At 48.9% G+C, this 18,797-nt stretch overlaps 1 protein-coding gene across 7 annotated transcripts in view; it reads left to right on the top strand.

Moving 5' to 3' along the window:
- LOC140427679 (uromodulin-like 1) overlaps positions 1–18,797 on the top strand; it is a 123,439-nt gene that overhangs the window by 87,872 nt on the left and 16,770 nt on the right. For all 7 annotated transcript variants that reach the window (XM_072513166.1, XM_072513169.1, XM_072513168.1 and 4 more), the window contains 5 exons: positions 7,140–7,280; positions 10,338–10,567; positions 11,526–11,668; positions 13,327–13,557; positions 14,131–14,290. In XM_072513166.1, coding sequence (XP_072369267.1) covers positions 7,140–7,280; positions 10,338–10,567; positions 11,526–11,668; positions 13,327–13,557; positions 14,131–14,290 — 905 coding nt within the window. The remainder of the gene's footprint in view (positions 1–7,139; positions 7,281–10,337; positions 10,568–11,525; positions 11,669–13,326; positions 13,558–14,130; positions 14,291–18,797) is intronic.

The raw sequence follows: 18,797 nt of genomic DNA, 5'->3' as shown, positions 1-18,797 counted from the left end.
TCCAGTCTAGTAGGTGGGCGACGAATTCGGGTTGACCGTCAGGGTGGCACACCATTCATCACCCGGATTGATCGTGTTGACTCGGTTCCCATCAATGACCGCAACACGGAAGGCGTCTCGGTCATCTGTGTCACCCGTCTGGATGTCATCTGGGCCAGATTCGTAATGGGGAGGCTGAATGGTCCGCACGTCCCTGCGAGGTTGTCGGAGTTGTGGAAGATTGACAGGTTGAGCTGCTCGACAGTAAGCAGCGTAGTGGCCCACCTTGCCACAGCGTAGGCATTGTCGGGTTCTTGCGGGACATTGCCCTTTTAAATGTGCAGCTCCACAGTTGCCGCATGTCGTGATGTCATGGCGTTCGTTGCGCCACTGCGCATGCGCAGTTCGGTCTTGCGTCGAGTGCGCCTGCGCATCACGTCCCTCAGTGTTGCCGTAGGTTTTGGAACGCACAAGCGCGGGAGGCCTCGAAAAGCACGTGAAATGGCCGCCCTCGTCCGGGCCGCGGGCCGGGAGGAACTCGATCGCCTGGACCCGTTCGGCCTCGTGGGGCACCTGGCTCGCCGATCCGGCCGCGTAGGACCCCCGCCGCGCCGATTCGGTCGCCTGAAATTGGGCATAGCGGCTGGTCGCGTTTTCGTGCAGGACACAGGCTTCGATTGCGGAGGCTAAGGTGAGGCCTTTTATTTTTAAAAGCTGCTGGCGTAGGGTGCCCGAGGCGACCCCAAAAACGATCTGGTCCCAAATCATGGAATCTGAGGTGGTGTCGTAACCGCAGGACTGCACAAGGATGCGGAGATGCGTAAGGAATGACTGAAAGAGCTCATCCTTACCTTGCAGGCGCTGCTGGAAGACATATCTCTCGAAGCTCTCGTTGACCTCGACGTTGAAGTGTTGGTCAAGCTTGAGAAGGACCGTCTTGTATTTGGATTTGTCCTCGCCTTCCGCGAACACCAGGGAGTTGTAGACATGGATGGCGTGCTGACCTGCGGTGGTGAGGAGGATGGCGATCTTCCTGGTGTCCGAGGCGCTCTCTTTTTCGTTGGCTTCCAGAAAGAGCCGGAAGCGCTGTTTGAACAGCTTCCAATTGACGCCGAGGTTCCCAGCGACTTGCAACGGCTGCGGTGTGTTGACGGTGTCCATGGCGCAGGATGGCAGATTTGTGGGTAAGTATCAAATCACTCCTGGTATCATGAAGTGTTGGGTACTCTGATACACAACGAACCAACACGGTTGCAAATGGTACAACGCAGTTTTATTTCAATCAACTATTAACATAGTGAACTCTGGTACTCAGCACATGCTGAATGTCTGAGTGGCTGGCAAATGAAGTCTGTGCCCTGAGCCGTCTCCTGCTCGAGTGCCCAGGAAGTGTTGTGTTCCCTGTTTTGTACTGTGTATGCTCTTGTCTGTGATTGGCTGTCGTGTTGTGTGTGTTGATTGGTCCGTTGATCTGTCCATCATTATGTACGTATGTATGTATGTGCTGTGATGTTCACCTGAATATCATGACAGGAAGGATCTTTGATTATGCTGCCCGCTTTCCCCAGGCAGCGGGAGGTGTAGATGGAGTCAATGGACAGTAGGCAGGTTCGTGTGATGGGCAAACTGTGCATTTCTGTGCATTTCTATGTCATTAGTGGTATAAGGGGTAAAGGTTGATGAGAAATGGGGTGGGCGAAAACTGAGGGGGTGGGTGCATAATTTGTCAGTATAAAATAAAATTATAAAAAAATAATCTTTAGTGTCACAAGAAGGCTTACATTAACACGGCAATGATGGTACTGTGAAAATCCCTGAGTCGCCACATTCCAGCACCTGTTCGGGTACACCGAGGGAGAATTCAGAATGTCCAAATTATCTAAATGTGGCACGATCAATTGAACGAAGACTAGAGTTGGATACAACTGAGGGTTTATTGCTCTAAGATGTGTGGCCTCCTACAGCAGCTGGCGAAATGGCTGCTGAATGGAGGTCACGCATGTTTATACTCCACCTACTGGGCGGAGCCAGCAGGCAGGGGCTACCGGCGAACCTGTAGTACAGGTCCTACCTTACATCACCTAATACAGGTGCAACAGTGGTTTACCACATTCACCCCCTGTTAAAATTGAGTCCGGCTGGGGTGGTAGAGAACTATATACAGCAATGAATTTATATTTACAGTATTTGATCAGAAAAAAAATGTCTTTTCAAGTCCGGTGCCAGTTAGAGATGTAACCGGTCTGGTGCCTTGATGTTCCGCTGGGAGCGACGTAGCGGTGGCGGCGATGGTGATGCTGACCTGATGTTCGGTGACTCTGGGAGCGTGCCAAAATCCTCTTCATCCTTGGGCGTGGGCAGGGGAAGGACGGATGGTCCTGGTGGGATGGGAGGTGTGTGTGTGTGTGTAACCTGCTGGTGCCAAGTCCCTGAGGGAGACGGTATCTTGGCAGCCGTCGGGGTGCTCCACGTAGGCATACTGGGGGTTGGCATGGAGCAATTGCACGCTTTCCACCAACGGGTCCGCCTTGTGCAGGCTGATGTGCCTACAGAGCAGGACTGGTCCTGGAGCTGCGAGCCAAGTCGGGAGCAACACCCCGGATGTGGACTTCCTGGGGAAGGCAAAAAGACGTTCATGGGGTGTGTTGTTGGTGGCGGTGCACAGCAGTGACCGAATGGAGTGGAGTGCATCAGGGAGGACCTCCTGCCAGCGAGAGGCTGGGAGGTTCCTGGAGCGTAGGGCAAGTTGGAGGGCCCTCCAAACTGTCCCGTTCTCCCTCTCTACCTGCCCGTTTCCCCGGGGGTTTATAGCTGGTCGTCCTGCTGGAGGCAATACCCCTGCTGAGCAGGAGCTGACACAGTTCATCGCTCATGAATGAGGATCCCCTGTCACTGTGGATATAGGCGGGGAAACTGAACAGAGCAAAGATAGTGTTTAGGGCTTTGATGACGGTGGCAGACGTCATGTCAGGGCATGGGATGGCGAAGCGGAACCTGGAGTACTCATCGACCACACTGAGAATATACGTGTTTCGGTCGGTGGAGGGGAGGGGCCCTTTGAAATCCACGCTGAGGCGTTCAAAGGGGTGGGAGGCCTTCACCAGGCATGCACAGTCCGGCTGGTAGAAGTGCGGCTTGCACTCCGCACTGACCTGGCAGTCCCTGGTGATTGTCCATACTTCCTCGGAGTAGGGCAGATTGCGGGCCTTTATGAAATGGTACAACCGTGTGACTCCCAGGTGACAAAGACTGTCGTGCAGGGTCCGGAGTCGGTCTACTTGTGCCCTGGCACATGTACCTCGGGATAGGGGGTCTGGGGGCTCGCTGAGTTTGCCGGGGCGATACAAAATCTCGTAATTATGGGTGGAGAGCTAGATCCTCCACCGCAAGATTTTATCGTTTTTCATCTTGCCCCGTTGTGTGTTGTTGAACCTGAAGGCTACCGATCGTTGGTCAGTGAGGAGAGTGAATCTCCTGCCGGCCAGGTAATGCCTCCAATGCCGCACAGCTTCAACGATAGCTTGGGCCTCTTTTTCGACAGATGAGTGCCGAATTTCTGAGGCATGAAGGGTGCGGGAGAAGAATGCCACGGGTCTGCCTGCCTGATAGAGGGTGGAGGCTAGGGCAACGTCCGATGCGTTGCTCTCTACTTGAAAGGGCAGTGTCTCGTCTACTGCGTGCATCCTGCCCTTTGCGATATCGGCCCTGATACGAGTGAAGGCCTGTTGTGCCTCAGCCGTCAGGGGAAAATGGGTGGACTGAATGAGTGGGCGGGCCTTGTCTGCATAGTTTAGGACCCCAGGCAGCGTTTGAGGGCCTTGGGGCAGTGGGGGAGGGGAAGCTCCACGAGGGCCCCATGCAGTCGGGATCGGGCCCCAGAACTCTGTTCTGGACCACATAGCCGAGGATGGCTAAGCGGATCGTGCTAAACACGTACTTCTCCTTGTTGTCGGTGAGGTTGAGGAGAGTGGCGGTGTGGAGAAATTTGGCAAGGTTGGCATCGTGGTCCTGCTGGCCATGGCCGCAGATGGTGACGTTGTCTATGTACGGGAAGGTGGCCCGCAAAGTGTACCGGTCGACCATTCGGTCCATCTCCCTTTGGAAGACCGAGACCCCGTTAGTGACGCCGAAGGGAACCCTGAGGAAGTGATTGGGATGACCGTCCGCCTCGAAAGCGGTGTATGGACGGTCTGATTTATGGATGGGGAGCTGGTGGTAGGCGGATTTGAGGTCTACCGTTGAGAAGACCCGGTACTGTGCAATCTGATTGACCATATCAGATATGCGTGGGAGGGGGGTACGCGTCGAACTGCGTGTACTGATTGATGGTCTGGCTGTAGTCCACAACCATTCTGTGTTTCTCCCCAGTTTTAACAACTACCACTTGGGCTCTCCAGGGGCTGTTGCTGGCCTCGATGATGCCCCCCCCGAAGCAGCCGCTGGACCTTGGACCTGATGAAGGTCCTGTCCTGGGCGCTGTACCGTCTGCTCCTGGTGGCGACAGGTTTGCAATCCGGGGTTAGATTGGCAAAGAGGGAAGGCGGATCGATCTTTAGGGTCGCAAGTGAAGGGTGATAGGGGCCCGCCGAATTTGAGGGTTAGGCTCTGGAGGTTACACTGGAAGTCCAGGCAGAGTAGAAGGGCAGCGCAGAGGTTAGGGAGGACGTAGAGGCGGAAGCTGCTGAATTCTACGCCCTGGACCGTGAGTGTGACCGTGCAGAACCTCGGATTGCGACGGAATGAGATCTGGAGGCCAGGGAAATTCTTTGGTTGGCGGGGTGTACCGCGAGGGAGCAGCGCCTTACTGTATCCGGGTGTATGAAGTGTTCGGTGCTCCCGGAGTCCAGCAGGCAAAAGGTCACGTGGCCGTTGATTTTCACACTGGTCGATGCGGTGACCAGTTGTGCGGACGAGACTGGTCGATCGTCACTGAGGTGAGTCGTGGTCGGTCGTCGCTGATGTCGGATGATAGGGAGCCTGGGGGGCCCAGGTCCTGGAATGCTGTCGGTGAACATGACCCGTGGGGGAGACAAGATGGTGGCGCCTGAAGATTCTGCGGGGGACAAAATGGCGGCGCCCATGGGCCGAATGTTGCGGAGGTTGGACAAGATGACGGCACCCATGGGCCGCATGTGGACTGAGGGGGAGAAGATGGCGGCACCCCCTGGCCGCGCGTGGTCCGGGGAGATGAAGATGGCGGCGCCTATTGTGTGTGGGCTAGGGGGTGGGGGCGATAGCGGCGACTGCGCGGGCCTGGCACATTGCGGTGAAGTGCCCCTTTTTGCCGCACGCCTTGCAAAGGGCAGCGCAAGCCGGGCAGCATTGGCGAGGGTGCTTCTGCTGGCCGCAGAAGTAACATCGGGGACCCCCAGGGTGCGCGGGCTGGCATGTGGCGCAGGCGTACTGGCTGGGTAAGGCCCCTGATGGGGCGGCCATCTGTGGGGTCCACGAGGGGTAGGAGGGGTGGGCCGCGCGGCTCGTGGGGTAGGCCTGAATGTTACGTGAGGCAACCGTCATAGAGAGCGCTAGCTTCTTTGTTTCAGCTAGGTCGAGCGTGGCCCCTTCTAACAGTCTTTGGCGTATGAGGTCCGACCCAATCCCCGTTATGAACGCGTCCAGCATAAGAAGGTTGGAATGTTCGGTGGCCGTAACGGCCTGACAGTCACAGTCCCAGACGAGTGTAATTAAGGTCCGCCAGAAGTATTCTATGGACTCACCAGGGAGTTGAGAGCGAGTGGCGAGTACGTGCCTGGTGGAGAGCGTGTTTGTTTTCTGTGCATAGTTTTCTTTGAGAAGCGCCATGGCGTCGGCGTAGTTCGGGGCGTCCTGGATCAGCGGAAACACGTTGGAGCTCAACCTTGAGTACAGGATCTTTATCTTCTGAGCCTCTGGAACAGGGGTGGTCGCTGAGTTGATATACGCCTCGAAGCAAGCTAGCCAGTGATTAAAGTCCTTTTTGGCGTCGCTTGATTGCGGATCCAGCTGCAGGCTATCCGGTTTGATTCGGAGGTCCATCTTTTAGAAAGTCTTAGAGCAATAAATTGATGCACGATCAATTGAACAAAGACTAGGATTGGATACAACTGAGGCTTTATTGCTCTAAGATGTGTGGCCTCCCACAGCAGCTGGCAAAATGGCTGCTGAATGGAGGACACGCATATTTATACTCTGCCTACTGGGCGGAGCCAGCAGGCAGGGACTATCGGTGAACCTGTAGTACAGGTCCTACCTGACATCACCTAATACAGGTGCAACAGTGGTTTACCACACTAACAGCATGTTGTTTGGGACTTCAGGAAACTGGAGCACCCGGAGGAAACCCACGCAGACACGGGGAGAATGTGCAGACTCCGCACAGACAGTGACCCAAGCTGGGAATCGAACCTGGGACCCTGGCTCTGTGAAGCAACAGTGGTAACCACTGTGCTACCGTGCCGCCCTATCCAGTATGCCAGTATGCTGGCTGGCCAACAAACATCCCGCAGTAACTCCTATGGCAGTAGGATATCTTTCTACAATTAAATAGTGTTGAAAAAAGCACCATGCTGTCGAAGCTTTTCATCTTGCACTTATCAGGACAGATGCAAGGGTGCAACATTTCGGAGGGAGCAACAATTTATAACACATCAGGAAAGGGTGCTGATTGGTTGACACTTTGCCAAGGCGAATACTCCAGGGAACAACTGTGCCTCACATTTTTGTTCAATTCAGAAAAGGCGCACGACCTGGACATGTTATTTTTGCTTGCAGAGGACAGGTATCTGCATTTGAATATATGTAACTTTTGGCAAACATAAGTGAGCCACAGTGACAGCCCGATTGATCATCTCAAATTGGGTGTTAGTATCATATAATGTTAGTGTTAATATTGAGATGGGCTCATCAGGAGCACTAATGGTGAAAATAACCCTGAAAATGCTGGATAAACTCAGCAGGTCTGGCAGCATCTGTGGAGAGAGCAACAAAGTGAAGGTCCAATGGCTGTATTTCTCTCTCCACAAATGCTGCCAGATCTGCTGAGTTTAGCCTGCATTTTCTGTTTTTATTTCAGATTTCCAGCATCCGCTGTATTTTGCTTTAATTTAAGCACTAATGGCGAATCCTGGTAGACCACCCGGACCAATATATCTTCATTTTCCCTTTGTCTCTTTATTTTGCAGATTACAATGAATGTGCCTCGCTTGATGACAATGATTGCTCACTCAAGGCGAAGTGTATCAACACAGCGGGTTCCTACACCTGTAGCTGCCTGGACAGTTTTGTGGATGTTAACCCAGTTCGACCTGGCAGAAACTGCAGAGGTAAAACCTGGCTTCCATAATAACTATTACTAAAGAATTATTTCTAAGGGCTGATCATTTTCATTTGCTCACTGTCTTCCGATCAAAAGGTCAGACGTAGGGATATTACCTGATGATCTCCCAAATTTTTAACACTGTTTGTGACTCCTCAAACAATGAAGCAGTCCATGCCCATGTGTAACAAAACCCGGACAATATCCAGGCTTGGTTAACAAGCGGCAATTAACATGTGTACAAAAGTGCCAGGCAATCACCATCTCCAATGAGAGAGAATCTAACCACCTCCCCTTGACATTCAGTAGCAATACCATCGCTGTATATCCCATTATCAACATGCTGAGGGTTACCATTGACCAGAAACTGAACTGGACGAGCCATATAAATACTGTGAATACATATAAATACCGTAGAAACCATTCTTTCTGGGTGTATAACAGCTTGGTATGGAGCCTGCTCTGCCCAAGACCGCAGGAAACTACAAAAGGTCGTGAATGTAGCTCAGTCCATCACGCAAACCAGCCTCCCATCCATTGACTCTGTCTACAATTCCCGCTGCCTCGGAAAGGCAGCCAGCATAATTAAGGACTCCACGCACCCCAGACATACTCTCTTCCACCTTCTTCCGTCAGGAAAAAGATACCAAGATTTGAGGTCACGTACCAACCGACTCAAGAACAGCTTCTTCCCCACAGCCATCAGACTTTTGAATGGACCTACCTTGTATTAAGTTGATCTTTTCTCTACACCTTGCTATAACTGTAACATTATATTCTGCAGTCTCTCCTTCCTTCCCTATGTACGGTATGCATTGTTTGTACAGCACGAAAGAAACAATACTTTTCACTGTGACAATAATAAATCAAATCAAACTGTGGCTATCAGTGCAGGTCAGAGTTTAGGAATCCTGCGGTGTGTAACTCACCTCCCAACTCCCCAAAAGCCTGTCCACCATCTGCATTTAGATTTAAATTTGTTATCACGTGTAACGAGGTATAGTGAAGAGTATTGTTCTGTGTACAATCCAGGCAGATCGTTCCAGACATGCAAAACATTGGACATACAATAAATACACAATGTAAATACATTAAAAGCAAATTACTGCTGATGCTGGAATCTGAAACCAAAGAGAAAATGCTGGAAAATCTCAGCAGGTCTGGCAGCATCTGTAGGGAGATAAAAGAGTTAATGTTTCGAGTCCAGGTGACCCTTTGATAAAGCTGGGTCATCTGGACTCGAAAGGTTAGCTTTTCTCTCTCCCTATAGATGCTGCCAGACCTGCTGAGATTTTCCAGCACTTTCTCTTTGGTAAATACATTAACATCGGGTGAAGCATATGGACTATAGTGCTACAACAGCAGAGAATGTGTAGAGAGATCAGCTCAGTCCATGAGAGGGTCATTCCGGAGTCTGACAACAGCAGGGAAGAAGCTGTCTTTGAATCTGTTGGTGCGCGTTCTCAGACTTTTGTATCCCTGCCCGATGGAAGAGGTTGGAAGAGAGAATGCAAGCCAGGGATTTCATGGAACACTCTTGCCTGGATGAGTGCAGCTCCAACAACACTGCAGAAGCTCGACATCATCCAGAACAAAGCAGCCCGCTAGATGGGTACCCCTTCCATAAACATTCACTCCCTCCACCACTAATGCACAAAGTCCCAGACCTCACTCCCTAACAGCACGCTGGCTGGACTGCCGCGTTTCGCGAAAGCAGCTCACCACCACCGTTTGACTGTCAGTTAGAGCAAAGAAAAGAAAATTACAGCACAGGAGCAGGCCCTTCGGCCCTCCCAGCCGGCGCCGATCCAGATCCTTTATCTAAACCTGTCACCTATTTTCCAAGGATCTACTTCCCAAAAAGAACAATTTAGGGATGGACAACAAATTGTGGCCAAGCCAGCGACGCTCACATCCCATAAATGAATCAAAGAAAGATAGGAATCTTGGAGCTGGCTGTTCTTCTGGCCATTTCAGGAAATAGGGCAGTTTCACAAATTTGGTGTCGCACAAATATGAAGAAAGACTTGATAGACTGAGGCCATTTTGAGCAGAGAAACATAGGCCGGGATTCACCTTTCCGGGGACTAAGTCCCCACGCCGGCGGGAAACCGGCGCCAACGACTCCGACGTCAACGGGCCCCCAAGGTGAGGAATTCTCGCGTGTCTCGGGGGCTAGGTGGATGCCGGAGGGGTTGGCGCCGCTCCAGCTGGCGCCGAAGGGACTGCGTGAGTTCACGCATGTGCCAAAGGGCCAACATGATCTCGCGCATCCGCGGAACCGTCGGCGTGTTTTGGCGCATGCGCGGTGGGGTTCTCTTCTCTGCGCCAGCCATGGTGGAGCTGGCGCGATAGGAAGGAGTGCCCCCATGGCACAGGCCCGCCCACAGATCAGTGGGCCCCGATCTGGCAGGCCAGGCCAACGTGGCCCCCCCACCCGGGTTCGAATCCTCCCGCGCACCCCCAAGGACCACCCCAGCCGACTTACCTGCCAGGTCCCGCCGTGTGGGACCATACGTAACCCACGTAGCCAATGGCCCCCGACCGGTGTGGCGTGAGCCCCGAAAAACGGCACCGGAGAATACGTCAGCCGGCGTCGGGGTGGGATTCGCGCTGCCCCCCGGGGATCCTCCAACCCGGCGGGGGGTTGGAGAATCCCGCCCATAAGGGATGATTTAATAGCGACATTTGAAAATATGGAAGAATAAGATACAGACAATCCATTTCCAGTGATTGAGAGGTTTAGAACAAGAAGGCATAACAATAAGATTAAACAGAGGAATTTAATGATAAAGATCAGGAGCTTATTTATATACAGATTATTTAAAACGCAGTATCAAAGTTTAGTGATCCAAACAGTCACCTTTGAGTAGATGCTCAATTAGTGGTTGATGGAAAAAGGTTATAGGAGCAAGGTGGGCACCTATGGATTTGGATGTGGTTTTGTTTACTGTCACGTGTACTGAGGTACAGTGAAAAGTATTGTTCTGCGTATATTCCAAGGGCAATGTATTTCAGCTGAACTTTCTTGGTATCCCTTGTTGACCTACAATGTCCATTTCAGAGCCAATGGTGGCCAATCCAACAACTGTGGGAGCAGCTTCCCAATCGATCATGATAAGCTGTAAACTTCATGAGATCTCAGTCATAATGGAACGATCATTCCTGGAGGGGAAGAAGATACCAGCGTCTTCTCTTTACCTTGGCAACTCTCAGTGCAACAGAAGCATTGGTAATTTGACACATGTTGTCCTCAAAGTTGGGTGGACTGAGTGTGGAACTCAAATATCAAATGTAAGTCCCATAGATATTTACCTATTAAAAAATCTTTGTCGTTCTTTTATTTAAGTGCTGTTTGAAGTTTGACTTCTAGAGTAAAACAACAATCTGTCTTAAATATTCAAGTGGGGTGTCATCGCAATTGACTTTGCCTTTTTCAATCCACCAAAGCTTGTGATATCCCAATACACCTGCTGCGTCAACAATGAACTCTGCTCCCTCCACAGTTGCCAACCTTTAGCGAGGGCTACTCCCATACATGGGAAATGTCCACTTGGGCAAGTTCTTGGAAAGCATTGTTGTCCTTGGGTTTGTCTCAGTCGACACTGCTGCCAGTAGGAAAGAACAATAAAAGTTTCAAAGCCGATTGTTGCTGGCTTGACGCGCCCGGTAAACTGAACAATGATTTCCTGTTATCATCCTGGCCCCAGGGGCGGCACGGTGGCGCAGCAGTTAGCACTGCTGCCTCACGCCGCTGAGGACCCGGGGTCGATCCCCCACAACACATTCTCCCCGCGCAGGTCTCTTCCCCACAACCCAAAGATGTACAGACTAGGTGAATTGGCCACACTAAATTGCCCCTTAATTGGAAAATAAAGAATTGGGTTTCTAAAATTATTTAAAAAAAAAAAATCCAGCCCCCAGAACTGAGAGGCCTTGCCAGTAACCTCCTCCGCCCTCCGAGATCTCTGCATTTCTCCAATTCGCGCCTCTTGGTTGATTTTATATCTTTCGCTGTAGACATAAGTGTCTTCAGCAGCAGCTGTGCAGTAGCTTTGGAAATTCCTCGCTACTGCTTTCTGCCTCTCTACCTTCTTTCAGACACTCATCGAAACCTCCACCTTTGAACATGGCTGTGGTCACCTCCTAATGTGGGCTTGGGAATGTATTACTAGGTTAAAAGTTCCAAATCAATGCAAGGGACTGTTGTATACATTGACAGCGGCTTGACTCCGATGTTTATTCATTCCAGAATGCAACGCACACAGTTGTGAAAACAACGCTTCGTAACATCCCTTCCTCCAGCGACGCCTCAGCTGGTGCGAACCTCGAGCTTCCCGTAAATTGTACATTTGACAACAGCCTCTTGCTCACCGCTGGCTACACACCGAATGGGTGAGGTGCTTTGTTTCAGTGTGGTTAGAGGGACTCCGAGCTCAGCTGACCCTGTATCTCTGTGTCGCGAGACTGAAATAGTACCAGGCACCAAAGACTAATATCTACCTTTTATATTCATCCCTAATCATTTGGTAATCTTTGGGAACTTAAGGATAATATATACGTGGGGCACATCATTTAAATTCAGTGATTGATACAGATAGGGCCATGGAGGAACTTGAAAGTATTCTGGTTTTATGAGAAGTTACTATGTAAGTGACAGAGAATTTGCAGCATAGCAACAGGTCATTCAGCCTTAACTGGTTTGTGCTGCAGCTCAACATAAACCTCCTTTCATCTTTCCTGATTTCATCCTTTCTAGATAAAGCGCTGGCCTTTCCTCAAGCATAGATTCACTGCTATAGGACAGTCTGGATGGGACTTACATCTTCTACCTTAATGTCACTTGTAAAATTCTAACAGGACTAGACTGGGTAGATGCAGGAAGGATGTTCCCGATGGTGGGTGTGTCCAGAACCAGGGGTCACAGTCTGAGAATTCGGACACATTTCTTCACCCAAAGTGTGGTGAGCCTGTGGAATTCATTACCACAGGAAGTAGTTGAGGCTAAAACATTGAATATATTCAAGAGGTGGCTGGATATGGCACTTGAGGCGAATGGGATGAAAGGCTATGAGGATTAGGCTATTGAGTTGGACGATCAGTCATGATTGCGATGAATGGCGGAGCAGGCTCGAAGGGCTGAATGGCCTCCTATCTTCTATGTTGCTATGTCTCCATCACCCCAAACCATCGTCTTCGGCCAGGGCTCATTAGTTCTGCTGGGTGGAATCCCTACCAGCAGGACCACCCTGCCACTACCGGCAAGGGAATAAAGTGAGGCCTGTAAATGATAAGCAATTCATAGCAGAGGAACGGGGACTGTTCCCTTTGCTGGAGTCCGGAAGGGACTTTTGATGGGTTTTTGGCTACTGCTTCGAATCTCCCTGTGGTTGCTAAGAAGCGAGGCTGGCATTTCAGCTGCCTCCCTAGATTTGAGATTTGTGTGCGGTAGGGCAGATGGTGGTGAAAGGAGGGTAAGTGGAGAGGGAAGGTGGGGAGGGAGGCATTGCCAGTGTGCTGAACGGACACAGGGAACCCCCAAAGGAGGTACCACCTTTTCCCACCCTTTAGCCCAAGCTGTTAAAAGTTGCACGGCAGACACCTTCTATCCTCCTTCCTGTGCCTAACTGGTATGAGCTCCTTAAGTGGATTGTAACTGGTCATGTAAGGGTCTTGGTGGTCCTAAGGGCAGGGGGAGAGGGGACGTGGCCGGGTACCTTAATCGGCCAGTGTAATAAGCGGGGGGGAGGGGGGGCGGCAGGTTGGTGACTCGCTTTATTTTACATGACCTCCCCTACCTTCCGATGCACTGGCACAGGGGCTGTAAAGCTCCCCTCATAATTTTAAACACCTCAGTCAAAGCACCTGTACACAATCTTCCTGAATCAGGCCCCAGTATACCTTTTACTAATTTGAACCACTGTCCCCATGTCCCACTGTCTCTGTTTATTGTCTATTCTTGCCTCTCCAAAATGCGAACATTAACCTATTTAAATATTTCAGCACACGCGCTGTTGAACTTCAGGTTCTAAGCCAACTATTTTGTTTAAAAGGATGAATCGAGTCAGCCTGGAAGGAATAGGAAACTATGTGGCCAGTATTGAGGCAATCAGCAGAAGCCGTGCACTATTGGAAGACCCCGGTTTAACTCCTGAAGACGAAGTGTCCATTCAAGTCTCAATTGATACATCAGATAGCAGAGCCAAGCTGATCCTTGCAGAATGTTGGGCAACGCCAAGCAGCAATTCAACCAGCAATGCTTCGCACACTATAATCAAAACCGGGTAAGCGATGGATAACCAAGGCTGCATGAAGAACGATGAATTAACGTCTTCCACATAAAAATGGTGCTTTCCCCTTGTACACTCACTTTCGGTTTGGTTTGCTGGTGTATGAAGATCTAATTATTTTGTTGAGTGTTTTTCCTAATGTTGCGGATGGGGAAGGAGGGGGACATCAAAGCTGAGCCACATCCCACAGGTCCTCATCCTCAAATGGCTGCACAAAACGCACTGCTCAGCTGGAGGTACAGGGAGGAGAAGTGGGAACTCTGTCTCACTTCTCTTCTCTCTAACCTAGCCTATACTGTCACTGTGGCAGTCAACTGAGCACAGACCATCGTTTGTCCTTGTGACTGTCCTGGTCTATGTGACTGAGCTCTATAATGGTCAGCGAGCGCTAAAGACCCCGTTGCCCCCTTTTACCATTGCGGAACAAGAACCTTTGGATGAATAAATGAAGTTAATAATAAAACAGGCTTTGATAAAGTGAGTGGGAATAATCCATCACGAGGAAATGGTCCAATGTCAACAACCCTGGGTTAATAAACGCTAACAGGTTCTGTGTATTTTTTTTAGATGCCCGGTTTCAGAGTCACAGACAAGGATATCTGAAAACGGAAACTCCGCAAGGGTCAATTTTACTGTGAAAGTGTTTTCGTTCGTTAACATGCCTGTTATCTACATACATTGTCAGACTCAAGTCTGCTTGGAAGTCAACAGGGCCTCCTGCCAACCGGTAGGTCCAGTAACTTGACTTTGAAACATGAGTGCTAAATATATTCTGTCTTCTTGGGCCACCTCATTGTACTCCATGAGGCCCTGCAAGCCATGAATGTCCAAGGATATTAAAAGTAACAGAAGGAAGAGATGAAACCCCAGTTTTCCCCACCTCCAAATTAGGTAGAAACAAATCGTTTAAATTTGCTGCTGCGTTTCAGAGGTGAACTGGAGCTTTGCAGACTGAGTTTGGTTGATCTGGGCTTGCTGCATCATTGTCATTTCTAACACTTCCGATCTCAAATGAATCGAGGCCGCGATTCCGCCAAATAAACAAAGTGTTGCTGCCGACTGAAAAATCAGAAATTCCTCCTGGCGCTGGCAGCTGATAAGGTGCAAATCTATTGCCGCATGAGACTTCATGGTCTGTAGGAGTATGCGCTTCACACTTTAAAACAGCTATCTTGCTGGGCAGCTGAACAGCATCTAGTAAATTTCAAACCAATTTAGCATGTTTAATAGGTTGGCCGGAGGAAGTTATGAATCCCCTGTTTTTCCATAATTGGCTAAAAGCGTGTACTACCCCAAAAGTGTATCGGGAATCAGTATAAATATTGACTGTTTTACTTTGAGCTAGAATACATGCTCTAGTAATGGCTAACAACTCGGCTGCTTGAGCAGACGTTCTCGAAGGCAGAGCAAAAGCTTCCACTATCTTGAATGGAGTTACTATTGCAAAGCCGGCCATGAAGGTCATATCATTTGGTTGGTTTGCTGACCCACCAGTGAAAAAGATGATGCCTGGATTTTCTACTGGGTGACTCAATAAATCAGGTTTAGGGGTTGCGGTGGCTTCAACCAATTGTAAACAGTCATGATCAAACAGATGTTCTGCTTCTGAGGGCGCGGGCAAGAGTGTAGCAGGGTTGACAGGCTAGCTTGTCGGTAAAGTTGGTTTTAGTTTGTCCATTGAGACTCTATGCCCTCTCTCTACCAGATGTGATAATAACAAAAGGGTATCCTGTTGACAAACTAGCCCTCCCTCTGAGGCTATCAATAAATTGTCAGCATGTTGAGGGAATGTTGAGCCTGCAGACAACTGGTACTCGTCCAAGTCTCTTAATACTGTTGATTCCGATATGTAAAGGCAAATAGATATTGATTTTCCGGGTGCAATGGTATGGAGAAAAAGGCTGAGCATAAGCCTCTGTGACGGAGAAGGTATCCATTGTTGGTGGTATAGAAGACAAAATGACATTTGTGTCCGGCACCAATGGAGCAATAGGGATAACAATTTTAATTGATGGCTCTGAGATCTTGCACAAACCACCACTTGTTGGGTCTTCCTAATTTTGGAATGGGGAGTATAGGGGTATTACAGGCTTCTCTTCAGCACCCCTTGCTGTAATAGTGCATTGATCACTCCCTCTATCCCTTTTTCTGCTTCCGGCGCCAACCTGTATTGTTTTAAGCAGGGCAGGGCACCATTCTTCTGTAACTGTACCCTATGCTCCGCGGTAGAATGTACTTTTCCAGCATGATTTTTATGTTGGGCCCATAGATGTGCCGGTACCTGGGCCAGGATGGAAGGGAGTAAGTGATGGCTCTTTCAGGCCGGTTGTTGTGTTTCAAATGTAGCGGGTCATTGCTCCTCTTTCCAGGTCACTCTGCCCTCCTGTTTGCCATAAAATTCTATTAGGCAATTTTCACCATCTATTTCAATATAAATCTCATGTATTACTTTTTTGCCTTTGGCTTCTGTGATCAGTTCTCCTATTTGCTTTGCCTTGGCGGGATTTCTTACAGCCCATGTTAAATGGGGTTCTGAAGTTAAACCCATCCTAAAAAGGTCCCCCTGATTATGGGTCAACTGCACTCACATTCCTAATCCCACAACACCGAAAAATAAAAAGGGAGCGACATGCAATGAGGTCTGCTTTCCTAAGCGACATTGCGCTTGTAAATTGTATGTGTGCTCATCCTCACAAGAATACCAAGCCATGCAATGGGTCACTATATTCTCTTGGCTGGACTCTATCAGGTGTTTTAATAGCTGTGCCCTAGGGTCATTAACCTTTTGTAAGACTTCCTGCAGTATTTTTAACAGTGTTACTGTACGAACATAAGAGCATAAGAACTAGGAGCAGGAGTAGGCCATCTGGCCCCTCGAGCCTGCTCCACCATTCAATGAGATCATGGCTGATCTTTTGTGGATTCAGCTCCACTTTCCGGCCTGAACATTATAACCCTTAATCCCTTTATTTTTCAAAAAAATATCTATCTTTATCTTAAAAACATTTAATGAAGGAGCCTCTACTGCTTCACTGGGCAAGGAATTCCATAGATTCACAACCCTTTGGGTGAAGAAGTTCCTCCTAAACTCAGTCCTAAATCTACTTCCCCTTATTTTGAGGCTATGCCCCCTAGTTCTGCTTTCACCCGCCAGTGGAAACAACCTGCCCGCATCTATCCTATCTATTCCCTTCATAATTTTATATGTTTCTATAAGATCTCCCCTCATCCTTCTAAATTCCAATGCATACAGTCCCAGTCTACTCAACCTCTCCTCGTAATCCAACCCCTTCAGCTCTGGGATTAACCTAGTGAATCTCCTCTGCACACCCTCCTGTGCCAGTACGTCCTTTCTCAAGTAAGGAGACCAAAACGGAACACAATACTCCAGGTGTGGCCTCACTAACACCTTATACAATTGCAGCATAACCTCCCTAGTCTTAAGCTCCATCCCTCTAGCAATGAAGGACAAAATTCCATTTGCCTTATTAATCACCTGTTGCACCTGTAAACCAACTTTTTGCGACTCATGCACTAGCACACCCAGGTCTCTCTGCACAGCCGCATGTTTTAATATTTTGTCATTTAAATAATCTCTTTTGCGGTTATTCCTACCAAAATGGATAACCTCACATTTGTCAACATTGTATTCCATCTGCCAGACCCTAGCCCATTCACTTAGCCTATCCAAATCCCTCTGCAGACGTCCAGTATCCTCTGCACTTTTTGCTTTACCACTTATCTTAGTGTCGTCTGCAAACTTGGAAACATTTCCCTTGGTCCCCAACTCCAAATCATCTATGTAAATTGTGAATAGTTGTGGGCCCAACACTGATCCCTGAGGGACACGACTAGCTACTGATTGCCAACCAGAGAAACACCCATTAATCCCCACTCTTTGCTTTCTATTAAATAACCAATCCTCTATCCATGCTACTACTTTCCCCTTAATGCCATGCATCTTTATCTTATGCAGCAACCTTTTGTGTGGCACCTTGTCAAAGGCTTTCTGGAAATCCAGATATACTACATCCATTGGCTCCCCGTTATCTATCGCACTGGTAATGTCCTCAAAAAATTCCACTAAATTAGTTAGGCACGACCTGCCCTTTATGAACCCATGCTGCGTCTGCCCAATGGGAGAATTTCCATCCAGATGCCTCGCTATTTCTTCCTTGATGATAGATTCCAGCATCTTCCCTACTACCGAAGTTAAGCTCACTGGCCTATAATTACCCGCTTTCTGCCTACCTCCTTTTTTAAACAGTGGTGTCACGTTTGCTAATTTCCAATCCGCCGGGACCACCCCAGAGTCTAGTGAATTTTGGTAAATTATCACTAGTGCATTTGCAATTTTCCTAGCCATCTCTTTTAGCACTCTGGGATGCATTCCATCAGGGCCAGGAGACTTGTCTACCTTTAGCCCCATTAGCTTGCCCATCACTACCTCCTTGGTGATAACAATCCTCTCAAGGTCCTCACCTGTCATAGCCTCATTTCCATCAGTCACTGGCATGTTATTTGTGTCTTCCACTGTGAAGACCGACCCAAAAAACCTGTTCAGTTCCTCAGCCATTTCCTCAGCTCCCATTATTAAATCTCCTTTCTCATCCGCTAAAGGACCAATATTTACCTTAGCCACTCTTTTTTGTTTTATATATTTGTAGAAACTTTTACTATCTGTTTTTATATTCTGAGCAAGTTTACTCTCATAATCTATCTTACTCTTCTTTATAGCTTTTATAGTAGCTTTCTGTTGCTCCCTAAAGATTTCCCAGTCCTCTAGTCTCCCACTAATCTTTGCTACTTTGTATGCTTTTTCCTTCAATTTGATACTCTCCCTTATTTCCTTAGATATCCACGGTTGATTTTCCCTCTTTCTACCGTCCTTCCTTTTTGTTGGTATAAACCTTTGCTGAGCACTGTGAAAAATCGCTTGGAAGGTTCTCCACTGTTCCTCAACTCTTTCACCATAAATTCTTTGCTCCCAGTCTACCTTAGCTAGTTCTTCTCTCATCCCATTGTAATCTCCTTTGTTTAAGCACAAAACACTAGTGCTTGATTTTACCTTCTCACCCTCCATCTGTATTTTAAATTCCACCATATTGTGATCGCTCCTTCCGAGAGGATCCCTAACTATGAGATCCTGAATCAATCCTTGGGGTTAACATTCAGCGGCCAGGAATACAACACAGGCACAGAGTGATTGGGTGCAGATTCTGAAGTTATTAAAT

This window comes from Scyliorhinus torazame, chromosome 8, assembly GCF_047496885.1.
Source record: "Scyliorhinus torazame isolate Kashiwa2021f chromosome 8, sScyTor2.1, whole genome shotgun sequence".
In the NCBI taxonomy this organism is placed as follows: domain Eukaryota; kingdom Metazoa; phylum Chordata; class Chondrichthyes; order Carcharhiniformes; family Scyliorhinidae; genus Scyliorhinus; species Scyliorhinus torazame.
The sequence above is the reverse complement of the archived record's forward strand: the minus strand, read 5'-3'. Positions and strand labels throughout refer to the sequence as shown.